The sequence below is a fragment of the Boleophthalmus pectinirostris genome, unplaced genomic scaffold, assembly GCF_026225935.1.
Source record: "Boleophthalmus pectinirostris isolate CB_2022bp ecotype Guang Dong unplaced genomic scaffold, ASM2622593v1 HiC_scaffold_2, whole genome shotgun sequence".
Classification (NCBI taxonomy): Eukaryota; Metazoa; Chordata; class Actinopteri; order Gobiiformes; family Gobiidae; genus Boleophthalmus; species Boleophthalmus pectinirostris.
Genome location: NW_026571152.1, coordinates 17,250,193 through 17,276,196, shown reverse-complemented (window position 1 = coordinate 17,276,196; position 26,004 = coordinate 17,250,193). Strand labels below are relative to the sequence as shown.

The following is a 26,004-nucleotide window of genomic DNA, read 5'->3' as shown; positions in this document are numbered from 1 at the left end:
GAAGCTAGTGTCATGTTTTTACAGCAGGGAGTCGATAAACAGCACGCCTTTACAACACCACAAAAGTTTCTTCTTCTGCTACTAGCGTATTTGTTTTGGGACACAGTGTCAGTCAGCCAGTGTAAGAGAGTGATTTGTGGTGGCAAAAATATTGGTTTTAGATGGACGTCAACTCTGGTTGACACTCAGGAGTTATGTGCTACTTTTTGGTAGAATAGTAAATGTTGAAATGACTGAAAATCCACAAATGGTTAAATGAGACTCTGTTACTAAATTTAAACATTGCAAGTAATATAATCAGGTCAGGTTTGTCCATAGACTCTATAAAGAAGTGGACTAAGGAAGTATTACATCACTCATAGGGTTCAGCTCCAACCAAATTAAGCCAAAAAAGGCTAGCCATTTTTGTGGCTAATTTGGAGTTTCATATTTGGAAATTCAAGTGTATCATAACAACCAAAGAGCCAGACAGGAGAGAGGCTGTTGAAAGTAAAGCCTCTTCTTGCCCACATTGCAGGTTTGGCAGGGAGCTGGCGCTTAGCAACACTGTCAATCAAACCTGTTGCTAATGCTAGCAGAAGCGACCTCGGGGCAAGAAAACACCAGCTTGGCCTTTTATTAATGTTCGTGTTTTGATTTAGGGACAAAATTGTTAAGTAAAAACACCAGGATCATCTAGGATGTGCTAATACAAACCAAATGACCAAAATGACGAGTCTTATGGCAGCGGTTACAGAGAGAGAGGCAAAGGTTTTTCAATAGAAAGTAAATTGGAGCCAGAGTCGATGTTGCAAATTCCTTGGCATCTATTCTGTTTTAGTATACAGTTTATTTGCATTGCCAGTTGCACGTGTAGATGTTTGCTGTGACTTTGTTTGTAGTCTATTTTTTCCTAAAAAGAGAAATCTTTCCTTGTATTTGACCCATCCTTAAAGTGCATATGACAGGTTGAGTACTTTATAATAGAAGTTTTTACAAAAAAATATTTTTTATTTTTTTTACAGAAAATCAGATAGTAATTGATTCTAAAACTATTACAGAAACTAGATATTAATTTGAACAGATATCAATTCTAAAAAACTCACATACACAGGAAAGAAATTAACCTTTCTTGAACAGAATGATCTTGAGCTGTCATTAGACTAGTATTCCTCCTTGAACCTATGGAACCTACCTGGATGAGTGAGGGATTGCACACATATAAGACCACATATATAAGACCACATAATATAACAGAAATTACTGTGATTTAATGTTGAGAGTCACATTCTATTATGCAAAGAGTGTTTTTATTATAACAGTGATATCGGAATCGGTATTGAGTCTATTGTGGAAGTTATGCGTAGTAAAAAGGAGCCGACAACTTCTCACATTTTAGACACAAAAAATCGTGTGTCGCTTTATTAACTAAACTCACAACTCGCTATAAACGGCTAATAACGGTAAACAGAACAGCGTGCGTCAAACGTCAACGGGTCTTAAAGGGACCGCGACAATATTGCATATAGAGCACAAACACAAAAACTAAACACTGAACATAGGTGAACATGTAATTAATATGTCTCCAGTTAGTGGTGAATTATGTATGTAATATGTATGCTAAAGGCACTACACACGTCCCCCCAGAATTCACCCAAATAGAGAAAACAGTCAAAGGGGTGGGCGGCGAATCAAGCGGCCATAGCGACTCCTTTGAACCACGATATTCGGAACTGCCTCCTCAGGGGTTGTTTGTGGATCTCTACTGTGGCATGGCAGAGGAGAAGGAGAAGGGGGGGAAGGAAAAAGGGGCCTAGTCAGAGGACGTCCTCGTTTTGGAGGTTGGGCCAATTCAATTGGTCGGGCAAAATCCAAATGAGCGGGTTTAAGTCGATCCACAGACACGCACTCCGGTTTACCCCCTATGTCCACCACAAAGTGCTTGTCCCCCACCTCCAAAACGCGGAAGGGGCCCTCATATGGCGGACGGAGAGGACCTTTATGCCCATCGACACGGATGAAAACATAGCCCGCCGACTGCAGACCACTGGGGACATGCGAGTGTGGGAAACCATGGCAGGACGTGGGAAGTGGCGCAAAAAGCCTGGCGTTGTCCAAAAGTGCAGAACGCTGGAGTGGGGCTGACCAGGGGGCTGTGGTGCTGGGGACAAAATCCCCCGGGACCCGCAGCGGCTGACCGTAGACTAGCTCTGCAGAGGAGGACTGGAGATCTTCCTTTGGTGCTGTCCTGATGCCCAGCATGACCCACGGGAGTCTGTCGGCCCAGGAGCTGTCCTTCAAACTGGCTCGCAAGGAAGCCTTCATAGACCTGTGGAAACGTCCGCAGAGGCCATTACTCTGAGGGTGATAGGCTGTAGTACGGTGGAGTTTCACACCCAAGCTTCTTGCAACGGCATTCCAAAGTTCAGATGTAAACTGCACGCCACGGTCCGAAGAAATGTCTGAGGGGGTGCCAAAACGGGACACCCAAGTGCCAATAAATGCCCGTGCCACATCAGCTGATGTTACTGATGACAGCGGAACAGCCTCTGCCCACCGTGTGGTCCTGTCGACCATAGTCAGCAGATGTGTGTAACCTTGTGAGGGGGGCAAAGGGCCAACCAAGTCGACATTAACATGGTCGAAACACCGTTCTGGCACTTCAAACTGTTCCAGTGGAGCCTTGGTGTGTCGGTGTACTTTGGCGCGTTGGCACTCCACGCAAGTATTCGCCCAGTCCCTCACATCCTTTTTCAGTCCATGCCACACAAACTTGGCTGACACCAGCCGTTGTGAGGCCTTAGTTCCAGGGTGTGAAAGGCCGTGGATGGCATCAAAAACTGATCGCCTCCATCTTGCAGGGACAACAGGCCTAGGGGAGCCCGTGGAGATGTCACATAGTAAAGTGGTGCCGGTTTCATCAAATGCCACATCCCGAAGCTGCAGTCCTGTAGTGGACGACCGACAAACCTGCACGTCCGGGTCTGTAGCCTGCTCCTTTGCCATGCTGCTGTAGTCCAAGCCAAGGTGGACAGTCCCTGCAACGGCTCGAGAGAGGCAGTCGGCGACATGGTTGTTTTTCCCTGCAACGTGTTTAATGTCCGTCGTGAACTCGGAAATGTAAGTCAGTTGTCGCTGTTGCCGGCCAGACCACGGTTCAGTTACCTTGGACATGGCAAAAGTCAATGGCTTGTGGTCCACAAAAACGGTGAACCGGCGTCCCTCCAGCATTGAACGAAAATGCCGAATAGCAAGGTACACACCAAGCAACTCTCGGTCGAAGGTGCTTTACTTCTGTTCACTGGGGCGTAACTGTCTGCTGAAAAAAGCAAGAGGCTGCCAGGCATCACCTACCCGCTGCTCATAAACTGCACCCACCGCATAGTCTGAGGCATCTGTGGTAAGTGCAATCGGGGCCGAAGAGGAAGGGTGTGCTAGCATGGCAGCCTTAGCCAGGGCCGCTTTTGTGTCAGCGAAGGCCTTGTCCCTGTCCGGGTTCCAGTCGACAGTGTTCTTAGGCTTCCCACCTTTCAGGGCCTCGTACAAAGGTCGCATAGTTTTGGCTGCTCCAGGGATAAAACGGTGGTAAAAATTTACCATGCCCAAGAACTCCTGTAGGCCTTTGACAGTGAGTGGTCGTGGAAAAGCAGCAACTGCCTCCACCTTCGCTGGGAGAGGCACCACCCCGTCCTTTGTGACTCTGTGGCCCAGAAAGTCAATGGTGGAGAGACCAAACTGGCACTTTGCTGGATTGATGATAAGTCCATGCTGGCTAAGACGCTCGAAAAGAGTCCGAAGGTGTGACAGGTGCTCAGACATAGATGAACTTGCTACAAGGATGTCATCAAGGTACACAAAAACAAAGGGGAGGTCCCGTAACACTGAGTCCATGAGCCGCTGGAAAGTTTGGGCTGCGTTCTTAAGCCCAAAAGGTGTGCGTAGGACTCAAACAGGCCAAAAGGTGTGATCACTGCAGTTTTGGGAATGTCAAGTGGATGTACAGGCACCTGATGATATCCTCTGATTAAGTCTACCTTTGAAAAAATCACCTTACCAGCAAGGTGCGTTGAAAAATCCTGCACGTGTGGAACTGGGTAGCGATCAGGCGTTGTCACATCGTTGAGCCGTCGATAATCCCCGCAAGGACCCCAACCACCTCCAGGCTTGGGGACGATGTGTAGAGGAGAGGCCCAGGGACTGTTGGAGCGTCGAACAATCCCAAGGCGCTCCATGGTCTCGAACTCTGCCTTGGCCACAGCAAGTTTGGTCGGGTCGAGGCGCCGCGCGCGGGCATACACTGGTGGACCAGTGGTGGCAATGTGGTGCTCCACACCGTGTTTGGCAGTAGTAGAGGAGAAAGTGGGCTGTGTGAGTGCTGGGAACTCGGTGAGCAGCTGCTGGAAACCGTCCGTGACAGGGAGCATGCTAGAAAGGTGTATTGAGTCAGAGTTACTGAGCGTGCATGCATAAGAACAGAATGTGACTGCGTCGATCAAGCGGTGGTTTTTCACGTCCACTAAGAGTCCATATGCACACAAAAAATCAGAACCCAAAAGGGGAACAGCAACTTTTGCGGTAACAAACTCCCAGCCAAATCGTTGGCCTCCAAAACACAGTTCAACGTATCTTGTGCCATACGTGCGAATGGGGCTGCCGTTGGCGGCTTCCATTGGGGGGCCGTGGCTGTCCGCTACCAAGTCCAGCTGCGATGCAGGCAGGAGGCTCCGCTGCGCCCCCGTATCACAGAGGAAACGTCGCCCAGAGATGTTGTCGCGGATAAAAAGCAGCCTGCCGGCACGGCCGACACTCTCAGCTACTAATGAGCGCCGGCCCTGACGTTTCCCGATCCACTGAAACTGCACGGGGAACGGCACCGTTTGGCCTTTGGGCCAAATCTGGCGTGGTAAAAACATAAACCGGAGGACTGCTGCCGACGAGAAGGTGCTGCTGCTGCGACCAGTCCCTCCCTGAGGTCATCCCGTGTGTCTGTAACTGTCCCAGCGGGAAGGAGCGCGGCTGCACAGTGTTGCTGACTGGCCAGGAAAAATTTATCAGCCTCTGCCGCCAGTTCCCTGCAGTCGGTGATAGCGGTGTTGGCCAAAGCAGCCCTCACCTGAGAAGGCAGCTGACGCAGGAAAAGGTGGAGGAAAAGAAAATCCGGTGTGTGTTCACCTAGCAGGTCAAGCATTCGGTCCATGAGTTCTGAAGGCTTACTGTCGCCCAGCCCCTGAAGGGAGAAAAGCCTACTGGCCCTCTCAGCATCAGAAAGTTCGAAAGTCTTTAGCAAATGAGCCTTCAGTGCATCATATTTCCCCGTTGTAGGAGGGCGTGTAAGAAGGCTCACAACTCTCGATGCCGTAGAGCTCCCGAGGGCAGACACCACGTAGTAGTATTTAGTGTCATCGGCGGTGATCTCCCGCAGGGCGAATTGTGCCTCAGTCTGCGCGAACGCTGAAGCCGACGATTCCCAGAATTCGGGGAGTTTCAGGGACACTGCGTTCGCGGTCATGTTGATCTGGATACGTCCAGCAAACAAACATCGGGGTCACCAGTGTGGAAGTTATGCGTAGTAAAAAGGAACCGACAACTTCTCACATTTTAGACACAAAAAATCGTGTGTCGCTTTATTAACTAAACTCACAACTCGCTATAAACGGCTAATAACGGTAAACAGAACAGCGTGCGTCAAACGTCAACGGGTCTTAAAGGGACCGCGACAATATTGCATATAGAGCACAAACACAAAAACTAAACACTGAACATAGGTGAACATGTAATTAATATGTCTCCAGTTAGTGGTGAATTATGTATGTAATATGTATGCAAAAGGCACTACACTATTCTTTAGTATCGAAATAACACTACTACCTTTCTGAACAAATTAGTCTTTGGTGCATGCTCTTGGTTTTGGCCACGTGCACATCGAGGTAGTAGACTCCATCATTTAGCGTGCCGTGTGCTGCACCGTATCCCGGTCTCCTAGCAACGTGTGGAGAGGCCGGGCCGGAGGTGCAGGAACGGAGCGCGCGTGAGCTTGCTGGGATAATGGATGAGTGTTGTACAAGTGTGCGTGCTGGCTCAGGCCTACAGCGAAGATCAATATCAACTCTACATTCATCTCTAATTACCACAGCAGCAGCCCCTCCATGGCTCTCTACGCCACCCTGCTGCATGTTATTGTAAGGGCCACATCAGGGCCGCTAACAGTGTCGTAGTACCCTGGAATTAGACAATAGAACATGGATTTGACATTTCTGAATTTGACATTAAAACAGACCTATTATGCAGAATCGACTTTGTAGAGCTTTTAACTATGTTATAGTTGTTTGCTCTCACTATTTACACTGTCAAATTTGTATTTGTAGTGATTTGTGCATATTTCAGCACTCTTTAATAGCTTATTTTCTAGACACCCTATTTTGCATCGTCCTTGGTATACAGCCACTGTACTTCTCCAATTTTATTTTCTTAATTGTTGATACACTTAGGATTCGACAGTGTCACATAGTTATTTTGGTACAAATGAAAAAAAAATCTGTTGCTCACAAGCGTGATCTGAAACCATCCACTGGAGGTGCCAACTCTTTGCTGTGATGATGTTTACAGCAATGTCAGCTCCCATTGAGTTAAATTTTTTTAACATGGTAGTCAGCATACTTGTTTGTTTATTTTTTTATTATGAATATTCATAATATTATGAATATTGCAATTTAAAATGTCCAAAGTATAACATAATGATCCATGAGTATCACACATTGTAACTATATAGCAGACACAAGCACAATATGTCTTCTTTAAACAGTTACAGATAAGTTAAAGTATGGTGGAAAAAACAGGGAACCATTTTTTCTGTATGACAAGAAAAAAATTCATAACATTTTGCCAAACATGTCTGTGAGCCCCCACACACCAATGGTCAATATTTCTCTTCTATGTGTTGCTTGCTTCCCTCACCTCCCTTCCTTTAACCCCCTGTTAAGACTCATTTTCACTGGGGTAAACAGGTACAAGTCAAACTGCCTTTCAGTTACATGCACATTCTGAATCTGATATTATTCAAGTTTTTGAGTTACTAGTTTATTAAAATCACATTTAAACAGCACAATCATCTAATTTCTTTCTTATCATAGTCCCTTAAAAAATTTATATCACATAAATTCACATTATTTTTCATATTTAAAAAAAATGACAACAGTAGCTCAATTGCAAAAAAAACCTTCTTTTATCATAATACAACTTATAAAATTGTATAATCTTGTCATAGTAACACAAAACTAACCTCTCTCCCTGATCCTGTACCTCTATCACCCTGGTGAAAACATACCCTCATAAACCCTCCCCTTTAATCCCTATTATTACTCCACAGATCTCAGCCCCTTCCCTCTCTGAGCGTTTGACTGACTGTTCTCCCTGTTGTGTGTCTCAGTGCTAAGCATAGGGGAAGGAGGATTCTGGGAAGGCACGGTGAAAGGGCGCACGGGCTGGTTCCCCGCTGACTGTGTGGAGGAGGTGCAGATGAGGCAGTATGACCCACGACTAGGTAAGACCACTACTACTACTACTGCACTGTAAACAAACTCGGTGAAACGAGCTGAGAGTTATATGGAAAATACTGGCAGCCATTGTGTGAATTTACCGTTTAAAAAGTAGCAATGTATACTTTTAAAGAATGTTATACTGGAATTGTAAAAAGTATTGAAAATCAGATACTAACTGATACTGCAACTAGTATCAAAAGTACTCATTTGCACAGATATGAATGCTAAAAAATTCACATTCTCAGGACAGGAATTACTTTAGAATGGTCTTGAACTATATCAGAAGTAGAAGACCGCATAGACTAGCATACATCCTTGGACCACTACCTGGGTGACTGAGGGATTACGCAGATATAAGGTCACATGGTAACATGAAAGAAGTACTATGATTTAATGTTGAAAACCACATTCTATTGCCTAAATAAAGAGAAACTGAGTTTGAAATGTTTGTATCGTCACAACACTGTTATATTATAGAAATTAAGTACCTTTTAATAAATTAACTTGTCAGTGTTTGGTCTGGTGCTGTCCATGGTACTGAAGTGAACCATGCATCTAAGAGAGTTAAAGGAACTGTATGTAAGATTTAGGTTTTCATTAATGTATTAGTTAAAACAATTGTGACTTCTGTTGAAAACTTTGCTGTCAAACAGTGATGTCTGTCTGAATTTTTTATATAGTCTGACACTAGCTCCACTATGAGCCTGGTCACCATGCCCTCTGCCGTGTCTCAAGTCAGAACCAGACAAGATTGTATCAGGGTTTTTTTGGGTTTTTTTTCAGTTACACTTGTGAAACAAAGCTCATTGGTCACCGATTATTAACAAACAAAATGACTCTCACCTCAGATTAACAGAGTTTAGTGCTTTGCTCATTGATTCTGCAGACATCCTTGATGTTTTTCAGCCATATTTGTTTTGATGTGGACAGACCATGATCCACGATTGGTTAATCTACCGGTCAGTCAAGCCCATTTGAAAACTAGGAGCTTAAACTGTGACCACATTTACATCTTCGTGTGTATTCTTGATCCTAGGTAATTTGAGAACAGACCTGAACCATTTAAAATATTTAAAATGTAGAATATAATACTTACAATATTCACAAACTGGCCTTTTTTTTAAATACAAAGAATCATATTGTTATCCGAATGGCACTTAGGCCCTTTATATCTTTATCTCTCTGGCTCATCTTTTACCACGCTCACTTATCTCTCATTTACATCTGTGTAAACACTACACCGCACTTTATCATTATGCTAATTACATGTAATCAGGCACTGTATAATTATTGAAATCAGACTTCCTCAGTGCGTTTGTTAACTCCAAATCGAATGTGGATTGTGTAAAAGTATTGTTTGAGATTCTTTGCTTCCAACAAGGCGTTTAAGCTTTCAGGGACGTTTAATTAGAGGGAGATGGAAAGGTCATTGTGTTTAGGCTGTGTTAAGATGTGCTGTGCTGCTGGGCTCAGTGTGAGACAGGCTGGTGAAGATTCACAAATGTCATTTAAAACTATGCTGAACATTAGGAGTACATGGAACATTGTACTCTTAACTTTTATTACAATTAAAGGCACTGTAATTTCGGGCTGTAGTTGACACAAGAAATTCTTGGTCAACTAAAAGCATGTCCTGCAGATCAATTGGTTCACTATAAAGGGACATTGCAAAGCTCTCAAAACTATTATGTATCTCTTTATATCTGACTCTAACTGCACTCACACCATAGCAGTGATAAAAAAGAAGCTTTGTAAACAGTAGAGTGTCAGATGTGTCTCTTCATTAGTAGATGGCACTGTATTTGCTCTCATCTCAGGGGCAGCAGACACATGCACAGACACATGTACAGCCACACTAGAAATACACTTTGGCAAGCCGATTTGATCGGTACATTTCATCTTTTAATTGTGCTGTTTTCAATTGAATTTGATCTAGTTTTGATTAGAAAACATTGTTTAATAAGTCTCTTATATGTGGCTGGGCTGGTAGTAGTAGTTCAGTTGGTACAGAGTTATCCCACTAACACAAAGGTTGGATTCAATCCCTCATGCCAGTGCATACTGATGTTGTGTCCTGTTGTGACCACACACCCATTTGTAGGCCTAACTAGAGTGCACTGAATTGAATTTTACAAATTTATCAATCTGGAACGGCTTTTGCTGAAAGTGATCGGGAAAATGTGGAATGTCATGATGTTAATTTGAAAAATCAGCAAAGTTTTATTACATCCAGTTGAGAAAAAAGCACATCCCTGTCCACAAATACACAAAGCACTTACCTTCTGAACATTTTTCACAAACAAAATCATCTGTATTTTCTAGGGTTGTGCTGATACTAATGCTGGTATTGGTAAAAGCTCCGATACCGCACATTATTCAGGTGTCGGTGGAGAGTACTCAGACCAAATCACCGATCCAATATCACTGTGTATTTTCCTGAATGAGGACCTGTAGATGCAAGCAGCTGCTGTTGAAGTCTGTGGCTAATGCTACCGCTAACGCTCAGAGCAGGTTAAATGCAGATGTGGAGGCTCTGTGGATACATAAAATATGCTAATAATGACAGAAAATCATTTGTGTTACCTCTTTAATGCCTTCATTTAGCCTTTGTTCTGGATGCTAGCAGTGTTTGTGCATTTGTAAAAGTTAGTTAATGACAGGGAATAGGGGAGAGAGCATCCAGTTCAGAGCAGAGCTCCTCTGTTGTTAGAGTGGAGCGCTTGTGTTCTGTGTACTGTTGACCACAAAGATTGAATGCAGATGCAATCAGATTTTTTCCACTATCAGAAATCTTTCGTTGCAGACAGCCAAAATCGTATTGTGGACACATTCTTAACAAACACAATAGCAGCCTAGTGCACACAGCAGCCTAGTGCACACACATTAGCCTAGTGCAAGCATTAACTTATTGCACATAGCAGCCTAGCATATGCTCTCACAAGTGGCGTTTATCCAAAGACAAGCACTGAGGCATCACTGACAGCCACGCCAATACCTTTCAGCCTAGTGAAGCACAAAGCCAGACCTGTCCACAATTAAGAAACCCAAATACTGTATTGCACTGTCCCCTTCCTCTGCCCTCTACTGTAACAGGCCACTGTGACACCTGATGCGCTTCTTCAACATATGTCCAGGATTTGTGACAAGGTTTCAAAATGACTGACATAAAACCTTAACAAATTATACATTTTTTTTCACTGCATCTCTGTTTGTATGGTTCTTATTTAGAATCTATCTATTCTAACCTATCTAATGTGACTTCTCATGAGGCTTCTCCCATATGGCACAGGAAAGTGTAAAAATTATTCTGATAACCAATTATGTTAAAGATTAGAGAAGGCATTGTGGGTGAAGTGTCTTGCCCAGGGACACAAGGAAAGTATGCATTGGGCTTGAGGTTTAAACCAGATATTTGATTGATGGATGCTTGACCTTAAACACCACACTTACTAACTTCATAATAAAACCTGTTCTCAAATCCTGTGTCGTCAAAGAGGATTTTTTTTGTTTGTTTGTTTGTTTGTTTTTTAACCTGTATATTTTTGCTACTTTGTTCATGTTATGGTGTTGTGGAGTGATTGTGGCCTGCTTACATGTACTTCGGCAGAATTGTGTCATGCTTTTTCCAGGAATGCATTCTATAGTTGTGGGATAAGGTGCATTGTCTGACTTTCTGGTTTATAGTTGTTGTTAAAGTGTGTTTCTGTCTCTCTATGGCATCTCTGGTTCAGTAGTGGTACTTGTTACAGTTTGTGAGAGTTTGTTATTTTATTGCTCTTGGTTGTTGGATAATAAAACCACTACTGCATCAAAAAGGGTACACATAATTATTAATATGTATAAGGAATATTCAGGAATAATTTTACACTTTAAGTTACATTCAAGTTACATTGTGCTTAGTAGGGTTGGGTGGTATCCAAAATTTCATGATACCGTCTCAGGATTTACGGTATTACCGTATTACCAAAACGTCAGCGTTTACGTGCGTAAGGGCCTGGCTCTACTGCACGCGTCAGCGTTTACGCCCGTAACCTCACGAAACCACAGCCGCGCGTCAAAGGTGGCTCCACAGTCAGTTATTAAAGGTTCCAAGGAATGAGAAATCCAGCGACTGTTTGTCCTTTTTCAAATGTTGCGCATGCGTGAAACCACCCCCCCTCCCCTACAGCTCCCTACGTAGAAACGCCTCCTCCCTCCTCCTCCTTACGCCAGAAACAGGTTTGTTTACAGCCGGTGCTCTGCACATGACTTGTAAACAACTAACTACAGTGTTGGTTAGGCAAGGTGGAGAAGTGAGGAGCGGGGGGAGCAGGTGCGCGGACGAGAAGTGAGGAGCAGGGAGAAGAGCGGAGCAGGGAGAGGAGAGAGGAGAGAGGAGAGGGGAGCGGTGAGCGGAGATTCCGTGCCCAGAGAAGTGAGGAACAGGGGGAAGAGCGGAACGGGCAGCGGGGAGAGGAGCAGGAATTCAGTGCGAATGAACTAGCTACAACACGCAGCAGCAAGCGGACTCTTTCTTTGCCTTGAAAATGACGTTTTCAGACATAGGATATCGCTTTCGTGTCCTGAAAAACATTTGTCTAGCTCTTGGAAATAAAGTACGTTTTCATAATAAGCAGAAGTTACCTGTCCAGGAGTAATTTGGCGACCAGTGCGTCAGTCTTTAGACCCTTCGTCTGCTTCAGTTGCGCCATCGCTGGAATGAATCTACAAGAATCACCTTAGTTTGGCTTCGCTGCTTTTCCCCTTGTCTTCTTCTTTCAGCGACCTCAAAAACTGACTTTCTTTTGCGGCTAACTGCTCCTGGATTCTTGTCTGCCATTGCAACAAACTTTGTGTGAACTGCGAGGAAGATATAGGTCAAAAAAAGCCGCTAAGAACTGTTGCGTTGGTGGAGTAAACAGCGTCTGTGCGTCTTGCGTCTGTGGACTGCGTGACAGGCGTACGTAAACCACGTACCTATGTTCAGAAATCTACGCGCGCAGGACGTGCTGCTCCATACGCGCGCCGCCCTCGTTCACTTTCCATGCATTCTAAAAGTTACGCGTCCAAAAGTTGCAGTTTTTACGCTCGCGTAGGGCGAAATACGCACATGCAGTAGAGCCAGGTCCATAATCTCTGAAAAGTTAAAACACGAACCGTCTCCAATGCGAAACGCACAGAACAGACTCACCGTCAACCGCAACATCCTCTGTCGCAGAAAAACATATATTCGACTGAAAAAACATATATTCCACTGAGTCATGTCCTTTAGTCCTACAAAAGTTGAACCGCATCAGCAGCACAAGAAGCGAGCTGTTTTTATCAGCGCTAACAGTTCATGCAAATTAGCCGTGCGGTTTTAAGTTTGGTTTCTGTAAAATGTAAAGAAACGTGCGCCTGAAGGCAAAATGCTGCCAAATTGCAGAAGTACAAGTATGTTTGGAGGGGACCAACTCGCTTGCAGCCGGACTTGCCATCTTGTATTGGTCTCCTTTATGAGCGTCACGTGACAGCGGAAACTAAACTGATCGAACATGTCATCTCCCCAAGAAACATTATAGATATTATTAGATTTAAATCGTGGTCGCATTAAATTGAAAATACAACCACACAGCAAACAAATTTAGATATCAGTAAATTATAATATTATATTAGGTTCTTATGCGCCGCAGATTTTTTAATGACAGTAATGAAACTGATACCGTTGCTATTTTTTGATACCGCGATATAGGCTACGTAATACCGTTTTACCGCCCAACCCTAGCGCTTAGTGCAAGAACTTGTTCAAGTAATTTTTTAACAATAAAAATACCTGTAATTGAAAATATGCAAGATATATGTGTTCAGTGCTGTGCTGTTGACATTTTTAGACAAAGCCAAAGACAAAGATCTCCCACCAGAGAAGTTAGTGCACCCTTAATGAATAATACAAATACCCACTTGCGCACCCAGACATGATAAAAGTTAAATGCAAATTGATATACAAAATTAGAAAGATACATTCATAATTGCACAACATTTTTCTCAAACATAGAGTTGTGAATGAAACAGTAACACACCCATTCATTGCTTGGACACATGAACCACACATTCCACCACACTCCTGTCTGCATGACTGGTCCACTGGGGGCTAGCAGTCCATCTTCTGCCCGGGCCCTCCAGCAGAGACACAAGAGAGATGGAGAGAGGAGGGAGAGGAGAGGGCAGACTGAATGTGAGAGGGCTGAGACCAGTGACCAGCTGAGAAAATGGGGCCAAAGCGAAGACTATTGATTGAATCCATTAAGGCTCCAATGAATGATGAGGCGGTCAACTGCTGCTGGCTGTGAGCTGTGTCAGGTGTGTAATTATTATGAGACTGGGAAAGTGATGGAGCCTGATAGACAAGTAAAGGGGAGGTTGGTTAGTAAGATTCAAGAGAGATTGGAAAATTAAAAAGATTGATTTTTGTAACAACAAGAGCTACACTATTGGATTTTGTTTAGTAAAGAGACATTCTTTAAAGCTACATTATGTAACTTTCTGGAATAGGCAGACACTTCTTTTTACTATGTTTTTCAGTGCAATTATTTTAGTCTATTTTTTGGCTATAAAGTTACATACCAGAGCTTTAATGGTGCACTGTGTAACCTTTCTTGGCTGAGGGTCTCACACCAGCTTGTCTACATGGAGATGTCATTGTTTTGCCTGAAATATTCAACAGTATGATGTTAAGCTTGTCTCAGTGGAGAGCCCCAGTTGCAGGTCAGATTTGTGGAGTGGTGAGCCTTCTTACAGAACGAATGCATGTTTTTCAAGTATTGAGTTGCACTCTATTGTCTCATTAGGATAATCTGTTCATTTAACCCATCCTTCAATGCTGGAGCAACCTGCACACAGTGCAGCACCCAGGACCCATCTCCACATCTTGAGCTGGCTTGGTCAGGACTCTTAGTTTAGCTGTTGTGCAAGTTTTGGGTTGATGGAGGAGCTGGGAGTGCCTGGAGGAAACAGTAGAGAAGTAGCTGGGTAGCCCAGGAGTCGAAACTGGAACCTTCTTACTGTGAAGCTAATGTACCTTCCAAAATGCAAGATAGATTTAATACCTTACTATGGAACATTCTAGATAAATTATAACATCTCCATGGAGTCAAGCGGCTGGCAGACCCCCACCAGAAAAGTTCTACAGTGCACTTTTAAGCTTCATAGGACTCTAAAAGAAACCTCCCATCACTGTAATTTGCTCCCTTCTTCTTTGATCGGATGAGTGACGCTCCATTGTCTCTGGGGTAAAACATTATAACAAGCATGTAAACTTTTATTTCTGCTCTTTTAGCTGCTTCACTTCTCTCCCTCACTCTCTCTCCATGCAGTAGTGCAACTGAATGACTCACAGCCGCATGAATCAACCCAGTCACATCCAGTGCTGCTATTTTTAGAACGCCCATTAACAAGTTTGGGAGTGTGTCTGCACGGGCCCGGAATGCTTAAACATGAGAGTGACTGCGGCAGCACACACACATTTACACATATACACACACACATCCATACACGTACAGAACAGTGTGGACTTTACTGTACAACCGGCTCGGATCATTATCACAGCAGGACTAATCGCAGGCTGCCATTTTGTCCTCGCTCTCCTGCCAATTGCTTTGAGCTTTCTGTGTCCACTGACCCAAACTATTTTCATTTCTTAAAACATCTAAATGGATGTTGTTTTTAGTGTTTTCTTGTGATGTGCGATTTTCCTTTTTTTGGCAGGCTCAACAGAAAAAACAGCTCTCAAAATGTTCATTTGAAATTTTGACAAGCTAAGTTCATAAAAGATGTAGCAAACTGCCAACAAACCAGGGCTAATAATCATGATTATTTGGCTCATATTGGATATCATTACTTCTGTACTGTCAAAATTTACTCATATATAATGAAACTAAAATATTACAATCAATGACCTAATTCAGAGCTGTTTTTTGTAATTCAGTGGAGAATTCAAGTGAAATCATGATTTTAAGTTTGAATAATTGCACAGCCCCACTTGAGGTTTGGTGCATAAATTCCTTATTGACCTAGTGCATAATATTTTAGCATCTCTGGGCAATACAATACCTGTCCCAATCCTTAAAAATGCATTATTACTGTAAACACCACTCCACAGATCTGACTTGTGGCCTGGTTACCTATTGTCACAGTGCAGTGTAGTTCTCCATTGAGATGGATGTGGGAACATGAATGATGTAGGCTTGTCGGCTGAGTCTTGGACAGGACTGTACAGATAACATGGATGGCATATAAAACCTTCAGATTTTTATTTTATTTTTTTTTTTATTACGGAACATTATAACATGGTAGAATGCTCCAAAAAGTTGAATTTGCATAATACCCCTTCTAACTATTTAAATTTCAAAAAAAGAAAGTTAAGATATGCAAGAAAATGCCCATTATGTTTAAGTGCCAGGGCCTACACCTCAGTTCTATATCCTGTGTAGAGTCAGCAGATACAACACAGCAACCTCATTTATTTTATTAAGAAGAGCTGAGAGGAGCGACCACCTTTTGTATGAGGCCTGTGCTGACTCAGTGCTTTTGACCCATCATTTAAGTGTAGTCCTGCTGTTTAACCCTGCACAGCGCCCTCCCCTGACAGGTCGTGAAGGTGCGCGGCGGGTTTCTTCTCATCTAAAGCCAGCGGACTGTGTCAGGCCATCCCTCTCTCTCACCGTCTCTCTTTGGAGGACAGAGCCGTATCAAATGGTAATAGATGGTGCAGCGATTTGAACAATGAATCAAATGTGAAGGAGGTCTGGCGGTGGAGCGGACTCATCACATTTGACAGGCCCGTGCAGAGCAGACAGAGCATGCAGGGACAAACATGGAGGGGCAGGTGTGCGGAGTCTCACTATGTCATGCCATCTGCACTATAATAGACACTATTGGCGTATTTACTGCACATTTTGTTCATCTAACTATGTATGCAGTAGTAGCCATCTTTGTTCAGTATCTGATAATATCAGTAAATCAGATGGAGACAGGAACAATTATCAGTCAGTACTGTGGCCAAAGCTCATTGTTTAAAATGAATCTCAGCAGATCTCAAAAGCTAAGGAGGGCTGGGCCTGGTTAGTACTTGTATGGGAGACAGATAAGAATATCAGGTGGGGCAATGGTAGAAAAAAGCTGTTGTTGTGTCCTTAGGCAAGGGAAGCACTTCACCCGGTATGAAAATGGTTTGTGTTGTTGGTGGTCTGAGGGGCAAAGGGCACAGAAGGTCAGACTCATATCTGTCGGTCTGCCCCAGGGCAGCTCTAGCTACAGTAGTACCTTACCACTACCGAGTGTGGAGTGAATGAATAATGCATAAAATTGTAAAGCGTCTTCTGGACATGCATCTGGACATGCACTACAGACTAACACTTTATTATTATTATTATTATTATTATTAAATGTATAATTTATCAGAGATGTTCAGTGTTTTAGTCATGATCTTTATTTAATCCTTAATTAATTCAAGAATTATCATGTGAAATATGTATTATGTAGGGTTAAGAAATTTCTAACAACAATTTATCTCATAATGTTTCAGTTTATGCAGTGCTAGCTACCTTTCCTTGTATGTCTGCCCAGTCCCTTGAATGACTTGGATGCTGTGGGTCAGTCTCGTTTAGAACAAGAGTCAGGATCATATACTGCATTACTGCAAAAGCAATGACATTTATGAAACTTAATGTATTGTAATAAACCTAAGATCGTCCTATCATATGTTAAAAAGTTGCATTCTTTTTTTACTTGACATTTTTCAACGCATCCCTGAACAGATACAATTTTGTTTGCAATTATGAAAACTAAGTGAAAATGAGAGATGACTATTTGCAGAAAATCTACAAATTCACAATAACCTATTAAGAAGGATAATCACCACAAACCCTTTCCAGTGGGGACTTTCAACATTGTTTTTAGTTAAGACCGCACATTCATATATAACTCCACTATCAACTAGCATAGTACTAGTAATAGTAATAACACGCTTCTGGTTTTATTCCTCAAAATTTCTCTGTTGAATCTGTTCAGTCTTGTGTATTTTTCCACTTCATTTGAAAAGCCTGACAAGTGTGTTCCTTCATTGTACTTGACTAATTTCTTCAAGGCATCTGCTACTTTTTCTGACAAAGCAGTGATATTTTTAGGATCTATTCTCTGGCTCTGTGAAGGAAGAGGAAGTGCAGATAACACAAGATGCTGCTTTTGGGATGGACAAATACAGAATAGTGTTTTAGAAAAATAGGAATTGTTTTATCAACTTGGGGTGGAAAAATGGATTGCTGTCCACTCCTGGTGTCCGAGCTGCCTGTACTGTGCAGTCGCATTGATGGAGTAGTTACCGTGGTGAAGGCTCAGCCGACCAGTGCCCTCTGTCATGACCTGTACTGGGGTAAGTAAGAGAGATTGGGTATAGTTTTTGAAATATTAGGCATATTCTGTATTATTATTATTATTATTATTATTATTATTATTATTATTATTATTATTATTGTTATTATTATTATGGGACTAACGCCCACTAAGATTTTAATTTGAAATGTCATAAACATGGTTTTGTCCCCAGATACAAGGTAAAATGTTATGTGTCAAATACAGCTTTTTCTAATGACAACTGTAATGCTGATTTATTCTTTATTATGAAAACATTGGGCATGATGGCATGAAGTTGTTTGTGTTATAATGTGGTGTTTTGTTGTCTAGACAATCTCCAATCAGAAAGCACAATAAGCCTCACATGAATCTCTCATTTGGGTTGCCAGAATCAATGCTGAATATTTGGCAACATGATCTGATTTTTTTTTTTCTGTATATCCTACTTCTACCCACAGGAAATCTCTCCAGACAGACGTAAAAATAACCAACTCAATACAACAAAACTCCACATGCTAGAGTTGAACCCAGGACAGATGCTCTCCATTGTGGCACTTTGCATGTCTTCTTTTTGTTTTCTGTCTTATTTTGCACACAGTGAAACTAAATGTTCTTTGTTGATTTACATCCACATAATAGGATAAACTATTGGTCATAATTAAACGGAGATAGCAGCTCTGGAAATGTCACATCCAAAAACTGCCGCACAGTCGCTCACACACACGACTATGACCACTGCACTGTAGAGCTGACGTTATGGGGACAGAGTTATGAGCTATATTCATTCATTTTAAAAGCTTGTTCTGAGTATATATTTCTTGCTCTATATACAGTTGTTGTGTCTCTGAGCAAGACACTTCACCCACAGTCACAATTAGAGCTGCAGAATACGAAGAAAAGAAATCCAGTATTCAATTATGTTTAATATTGCAGTAACCATACTTTTGTTATTTCATATAATATAGTAAGTTCAGTTTAATTACATCAAAAAATAATTTGTAAGTCAAACGATGTCACAATCAGAGGTGTTTTTTGATAAAACTTTCCATTCAAAACAAATAAAATCTGCTAAATTAAATTTTTAAGAAGCACAACCATAATGTACAACATTTACTTTCTTGTCATATGTATAGTGCGTTAACCAAAATCAGTAGTTATCATTATGTTATATAGACCTTTGTGGAGCCTATAGTGATGTGGTTCCTTATTATATGAATGGTTGGAACCAGATCTCATTTGTTAAAATAATCTTTCTCATTTTTATTCATTTTTATACTGATTAACACTAAACACAGACACACACACACACACATATATATATATATATATATTTGGCATCATAATAACAGTGAGTTTTTTAAATTATTACTACTGTAGTGCAGCGTTTTAGATAATGCATAATTTCAGTGGGTAAACACTCCCACTCAGTTTGAACCATTAAACAAATATGAGCCTTGGTCATTTCTCTCTGTGGTTACTGTGTAGATAAAATTTGTCATTCGTCTGTCATATAAATAAATATAAAAAGAGTCAGTCTTTTGAACGGCTCTTTGAAAGGAACAGATCAAAAAAGACTCAGATCCCATGAAAGAACTGAAAGTCCCATCACTAGCCTATAATAGTCACTATACTAGTATACTAAAAGGCATCTGGCTTAAACCTCTCTACTTACTTACCATGCAACAAAAGACATGAAAAGCTGTGACATCTTAGCAAAACCATCCAACTGTGTTCTTTTTCTCCATATCAAGCATTAGCCATGAAGCTTCAGAGTTTTGTGTGTGAAGTCCCATGAAATCCTACCATTGTCTGTGTCGTTTTCCCCCTCATTTCTCCGGCCTGTATCTGATGTTCTTTATATGAGCAATTTTCACGGCGCAATGAAAGAAGTCTATTCGGAGTTCATTTTCAGTCCCATCCACTGGCACTTTGACGTCAGATTAGAAAGTCCGGCGGAGGTGGTTTGGTATGGAGGAGGAGGAGAAGGAGGAGAAGGACGAGAGGAAAATAAAGACATGTCATCGTGTTCAGTGCAGGGGTGGAATGGAGAAGCCTCGGGTTGAGTTCCACGGTCCAGTGACCCCAGCACTGACACTTGTGAGATGGGACAAAGAGGAGAAGGACAAGGCCATTCTTTCAACATTTTTTAGAGACACACGAGGTACAACATGGTAGTAGCTAGCATGGATTTAAAGAGTGTATAGAATTACCACTCTGGGATCTATGCTTGTTTACCTGCTTTAGTGGTTACATACAAGAAGGCAGAATCCAGAATGATAACTCCGACTTTTATAAAGAGAGATATCGGTCTGGTCAACATGTTCTCCATCGCACCTCGTGCCACAACCAAACGTGATTATCCAATTAGATTTTTTATTTCAGTGATGCACGTGAAATAAATCAGCTCACTGGTCACCTATCATTTATAACAAAATCAAATTTCTGTCACCTCAGATTAACAGAGTTGATCACTTCAGAAATCTTGTTTTTCAACCCCCGTGGTATTTTTTTACGGGCATTTTTTATGTGCCTGCCTGATTGGCTAATCCATCTGTCAATCACACCAATCTGAACTCAGTCGCTGGTGACCAGACTCATATTTTCATAAAGTAGTGTCTACATTTATGAAGAGACAGGAGACATGACACAAGATTGGGTCCAATAAAGCAAGATCTTGTGGCATGAGGTCTTGTTCTATCCTTATTAGATTTGTGTCAAATGTTATACACATTTGTCACCACTTCAGCTGGCCCTGCCCTGTAACTATACAATACAACATAATAATAATAATCAGGAATTATATCAAATATGGCAACATCAATATCTTAGGCTTTATTTTCTTGAAACAACATATGAGCTAAATAGACTTTTATACAAAATGTTAATTTATTTTTAAGATAATATAGATAAAATAATTTTTTATCTAATATCACATTAAATATTGTGCTGAGTTTAAAACTGTGTAGGTTATATTGTACTATGAGATAACATACAACATCAACAAGTATCAACATACTTGTTTACACCATGTTCACAGCTTTCTCTCTCTCTCTCTCTCTCTCTCTCACTTCTCTTCTCTTTCTTTTCCCTTTTTTTCTTTCCCTCTCTCTCTCCTTCCCTCTCTTCTCATTATTCATGAGTCAGGGCCAAACATGTGATGTGTGTGAGCCTGGGCAGTAAAAGGCTGCTCCACAAGCAACCACAACAGCTGACTCAGTGTTCACTCACCAAATACTACCACTTCACTTCAAATACTACCACATCATTTTAAATGCTACCACATCACTAAAAATACTACAACACTTCATATACTATGTCACTCCAGGTACTACCACATCACTCCGAATACTACTACAACACTCCAAATACTACTGCATTAACACAATACCACATCACCACAAATACTACTACCTCACTACCTTTTTACTCTATATACTCCATATACTACTACCTCATTCTAAATTTGAGGACCATGTCAGTACTATAAATACCACATCACTATAAATACTGCATCTTCACCCCTAGTACCATTGTCATTCAAAATTCTACCAGTTTATTCCATATACTATTCCCATTTTACTCTCAGCACTACTACTTCACCTCAAATACTACCACATCACTACAAATACTACCAAGTCACTCCGTATACGACCACTTTACTACAGATTTTTACAAATTTTATTATCAATAGCATAATTACAGTTTTGATAAGAATTATCAGAAACTATGTCTGATTGGCAGGGTGTATACTTTTTAAATGTGGAATTGTGAAATAAATATCATTTTCACATTAACACATAATTGACATCTGACATCCTGACTTGTACCAACACAAGCTGCTGACATGTGCCCAGTTCATCCATTACTAATTAATGAAAACATATTTAATCTGATTATTCTGGTCCACCATCTGATACAGTCATTCATGTCAATAACCATGTAATCAGATTAGAGACACATCTCATCCACTGTCAACCAATGGGAATCATCTGGGACACTACTACTTCTGTTGTGTTCCTGGGCAAGACACTTCACACACATTGAATATTTCATACAGTATGTGGCTTCCTACTTCAATCATGTCCTTCTACTCCAGGTGGTCCAGTGTTCCCAGGAAGTGTATCTTTTTTCTTATTTGTATTATAATAAAGATCTTATCTTGCTTTTGAACCTGCTCTAAGTAGAACTAGTGCAGGAATAATTGGTGAGGGGAGAGGGTGAACTCTAATATGAATATTGCCAAAATGGGCTAAACTGGATTTATGTTGTTGATAAATTTTTGATTTTGCAACCAGCTAACTAATAACTTGCTCTAATCCTGTTTGTGATGCCAAATTGTTGTGGAATTTCTAGATTACAAGCAATGAACAAGAACTGAGAAGTTGCCTTGAATCAAGGAGTCTGATTTATTAAAGCAATTGTGGCCACAATCACAGAACTGTCCCTAAGCTGTAACATAACAAAGCATACAGAGTTTTTATACCCCACGGGGGGGCATGGGCTGGGGCACATCAGTGATGCAAATACATAGGCTAAGACATAATACTCCTCCAAGGGTAAGTCAGCACAAGGCTGGGTCAACACAAGTCAAGACACAATAATCAGTAGAATAACAAGTTAGCATTAATGTAAGCAATAGACTAGAGATAACAGGCTTAGAGCAAGTTATTATTTAGCTGCTTGCAAAACTCATCAACAATTAATCAACAACCTAAATCCAGTAAAATAGTAAAGATTGGAGTAAAGATTTCCATAACACTTATTTTTGAAAGGCTCTAGGATAGTCACTAAGTAGTCTCATGCAAAATTATCAATACTTTTATTTTCTAAAAACAAATGCTGTTTTTACATCAAGTTTAAATCATTTCTGAGATACACTGTTTGCATTTTAGATTTTACATATGTTTCATTTTTTGTTCAAGCTGGTGTGGAGCAAAGATAATGATCTGTATAGTGCTTCAATGTATTTCATTCCAAAACTCATTTCTATTACTGGATCGGTATTACATGAAATAATATTGAGATAAGAGAACCTTTATTTATCACACAATGGGGAAATTTCTCTTGCAATGCACAGTTTTATAAAACAAGCACTCAAAGATCAAGACAAATACAATAAAATATCTAAATTTAACTCAACATTTATAATAAAATAGTATAATGCATGTATAATAAAAGATAAGGCTACAGCACTATATGTATAATAAATGGCTCTGACTAATATTATGCACAGTACAACATATGAACAGGATTACTCAGCTATCAGATCAAAAATCACTTCTGTCTATTTAATCTTTATGTATCTACATAAGTCAACTGAGAACCAGTTCTAACTGACAACAATGACTGGGTTATCGCTTATCTGCCTTTTAGATATTTCTTACAATACCATCATAATACCATATAATTAGTAAGGGAAATCTTGACCCTCATCTGGTAGTATGACATAATCACATTTTAGAATCTGAAAACCACCAATAGCAGATTTTTTTTCTTTTTTTTCTTAGAGGAGATAAGATCCTGTGGTAGTGGAGATGCATAGTGTCCAACTTCTGCAGATGTACTAATCAGATCAGGGCTGTTCTGTCTGACAGTCTGTTACTCAAAAAATATGAATCAAGTAGAAGTACAGTAGTAGAAGCAGAAGTATAAAAAAAAAAAAAAAAAAAAACCTCTAAATGGAGCATGGCTAACTTCTAACGTGATGCTAGCAGATAAGTGATTTGTATAGTGAAGGCAATTTAAGTGCTCAGATCACCTGAACAAGCTCTCCTAGGTCTCAAAGTGCAATTTACAAAGGTCAAATTAAGCATGTTTTATTGGTTAGTCTTTTTTTTATATATTTACTGTTGCCATGTTGTGTGGCACTTTTCAATGATTGAAGAGGATATGGAAAGTAAAAAAAAATGTCAAAAAGTCTCTATACTAAAATATGATTTAGATTTTGGCTAACTTTAAACTGTAGCTAGTGAGTACCATGAAAGCGTATCTGCTCATTTGGGTTGTACAGTTTTAAGTGGGGTGTAATAATGACTTCTCTGTGGTGGGGTAATTTCTGTCACTGCTGCTGCAATTAGGCTGTGCACATGCTTTATGAGCTGCAGCTGCTATGACAACATGGGGACACTGATATGAGGAGTTCACTTTCAGTTTGATGATACACGCCATTGTCTTTGGAAGCATTTCAGATCAATATCATAAAGGAGAAGGATTCGAAATAGAATAATCAAGTCGGAATGTTCAGTTTGAATATACAAATCAGGTGTTTCAAGTTTAAAGGTTGTTCTAACAGTAACTTGTCATTTTCTGTTTCTTTTTTTTTTTCACTTAAATTTCATAATAATTTATATTACAAGTGGAAACAGATTCCAAAAAAAATATCATGTCCAAAAAATAGTATCCCCTTAACTGATTTTTACATTAAAAGCTAAGCACTGTCAAATGTAAGTTATTTGAAAAAAAAAATATGCAAACATATTGTCTTGCCTTACCTGAATGAGGTACTATATACCTTTACTCCTTTTTTTGTAACATACATTTCAAGTAGCTGTGGATTGGTTACTTCAACTGTACCATTTAGCTGTATGGCTTAATACAAAGTAAAGGTTTCTTAAATAATGTCATAATCATGTGCAATTAATTATATTTTAATTGAGATTTAGTCATTTCAAAAAACTTGCATTGTTCCTATGAGCGGCATCATTGACTGGAAGAAGACATTTGATGTTTTTTTTTTGTTTTTTTTTTCAGTAAATGCCCATGATTAAAAGACTACTTTAGTAACAGTACTTCCACATGATGAATGTATCAGTCAATTATAAGTAAGACAACTATACAAATGCTTTAAATGAGGGATTTTTTTTGGCCTATACCATTAAAATAATATAATAATAAGCAACAGTTTTGAATATTTTCTACTCTTGCAGATACATTTTATTTTAATGTAACAACAGTGTTTTAATACTATGTGTACTTTGTTTTTTCCAGAAAGTCGAGAGGACCGGACTAAGAGACTGTTCCGACACTACACTGTGGGATCCTATGACAACTTCAACTCATACAGGTACATACATTCTAGTACTCTGCCTGTCACAGTAATGGGTTTACACTATGTGAGCTGCTGCCATCTAAAGGCAACATGCTACCAATGCACCCTCAGTATTTTAACCCTCATTGTACATGCTTTATAGAATTGTATTAGGGCTGAAAAAGTTTATCAACTATTGAGATAATTGCCAACTAATTCAGTTATTCAGTAATTGTCATCTCAACCATACAAAAACTCCAAAACATGCTGTATGTTGAGAGAAGAGATTTTATGGTTCAGACAGAGCTGGAATGACATGCAGAGTCAAAGGTAACACATACGTTTAGTGTTTTGATAAACTTTGATAGATATTATTTATTCTTACAATATTGTTTACAAAGGGGCAACATAAAAATAAAAAACTGTGCTTATATCAAAGATGAGTGTTTAAGTGTGTGCTAGGGTGTCAGTTCATGTACACTTCAGTTTGCAATTAAAAACATAATATGATTGCAGTAAAAAGTCTTTAATGGTAAAGACAGTACTTGATTTTTTTTTGTTGTGTCTAATATTATATGTTTATATTTATATTTATCTATCGTTGGAGATTTTTTTGAAATGTTAGAGCATTTATCTGTCTGTGTATGTGTGTGTGTAGGTGTGTGTGTGTGTGTGTGTGTGTGCGTGTGTGTTTGTGTTTGTGTGTCAGGTTGAATGAACAGGCTCAGTGCTCCAAGTGCATTAGTGTAACATTTAAGGCTAGAGAGCAGATAGAGTAAAGTGGATAAAAGGCTGTAGTGAGACATATTGGTGCTTGTGCATATGAATGAGAGCAGAAGCAGAGGATCCAAACACATATTTGACCTGCGCTCATACAAAGGTTTAGTCTGTGTTTCATGGAAACAACTACAGAATTGGGCCCTCTCCACAACAGTGTACTGCAAATGAGCAATGTGGAATAAATTAGTAAAAACGTAACAACAAGCTGTGTCTACTGTGCTTGTTTGCATATTTTACACAATTATCTACTAATCTCTTTAGGTTTCATTATGTACAGTGTAATAAGGATTATGTTTCACATCTTTAATAGAC

General features: G+C 40.4%; 1 protein-coding gene across 1 annotated transcript in view; it reads left to right on the top strand.

Annotated features, from left to right (window-relative positions):
- Positions 1–26,004, top strand: part of shank3a (SH3 and multiple ankyrin repeat domains 3a) — a 126,653-nt gene that overhangs the window by 81,892 nt on the left and 18,757 nt on the right. The window contains exons 14-15 of the mRNA XM_055155420.1: positions 7,406–7,519; positions 24,873–24,948. Of these exons, the coding sequence (XP_055011395.1) occupies positions 7,406–7,519; positions 24,873–24,948 (190 nt within the window). The remainder of the gene's footprint in view (positions 1–7,405; positions 7,520–24,872; positions 24,949–26,004) is intronic.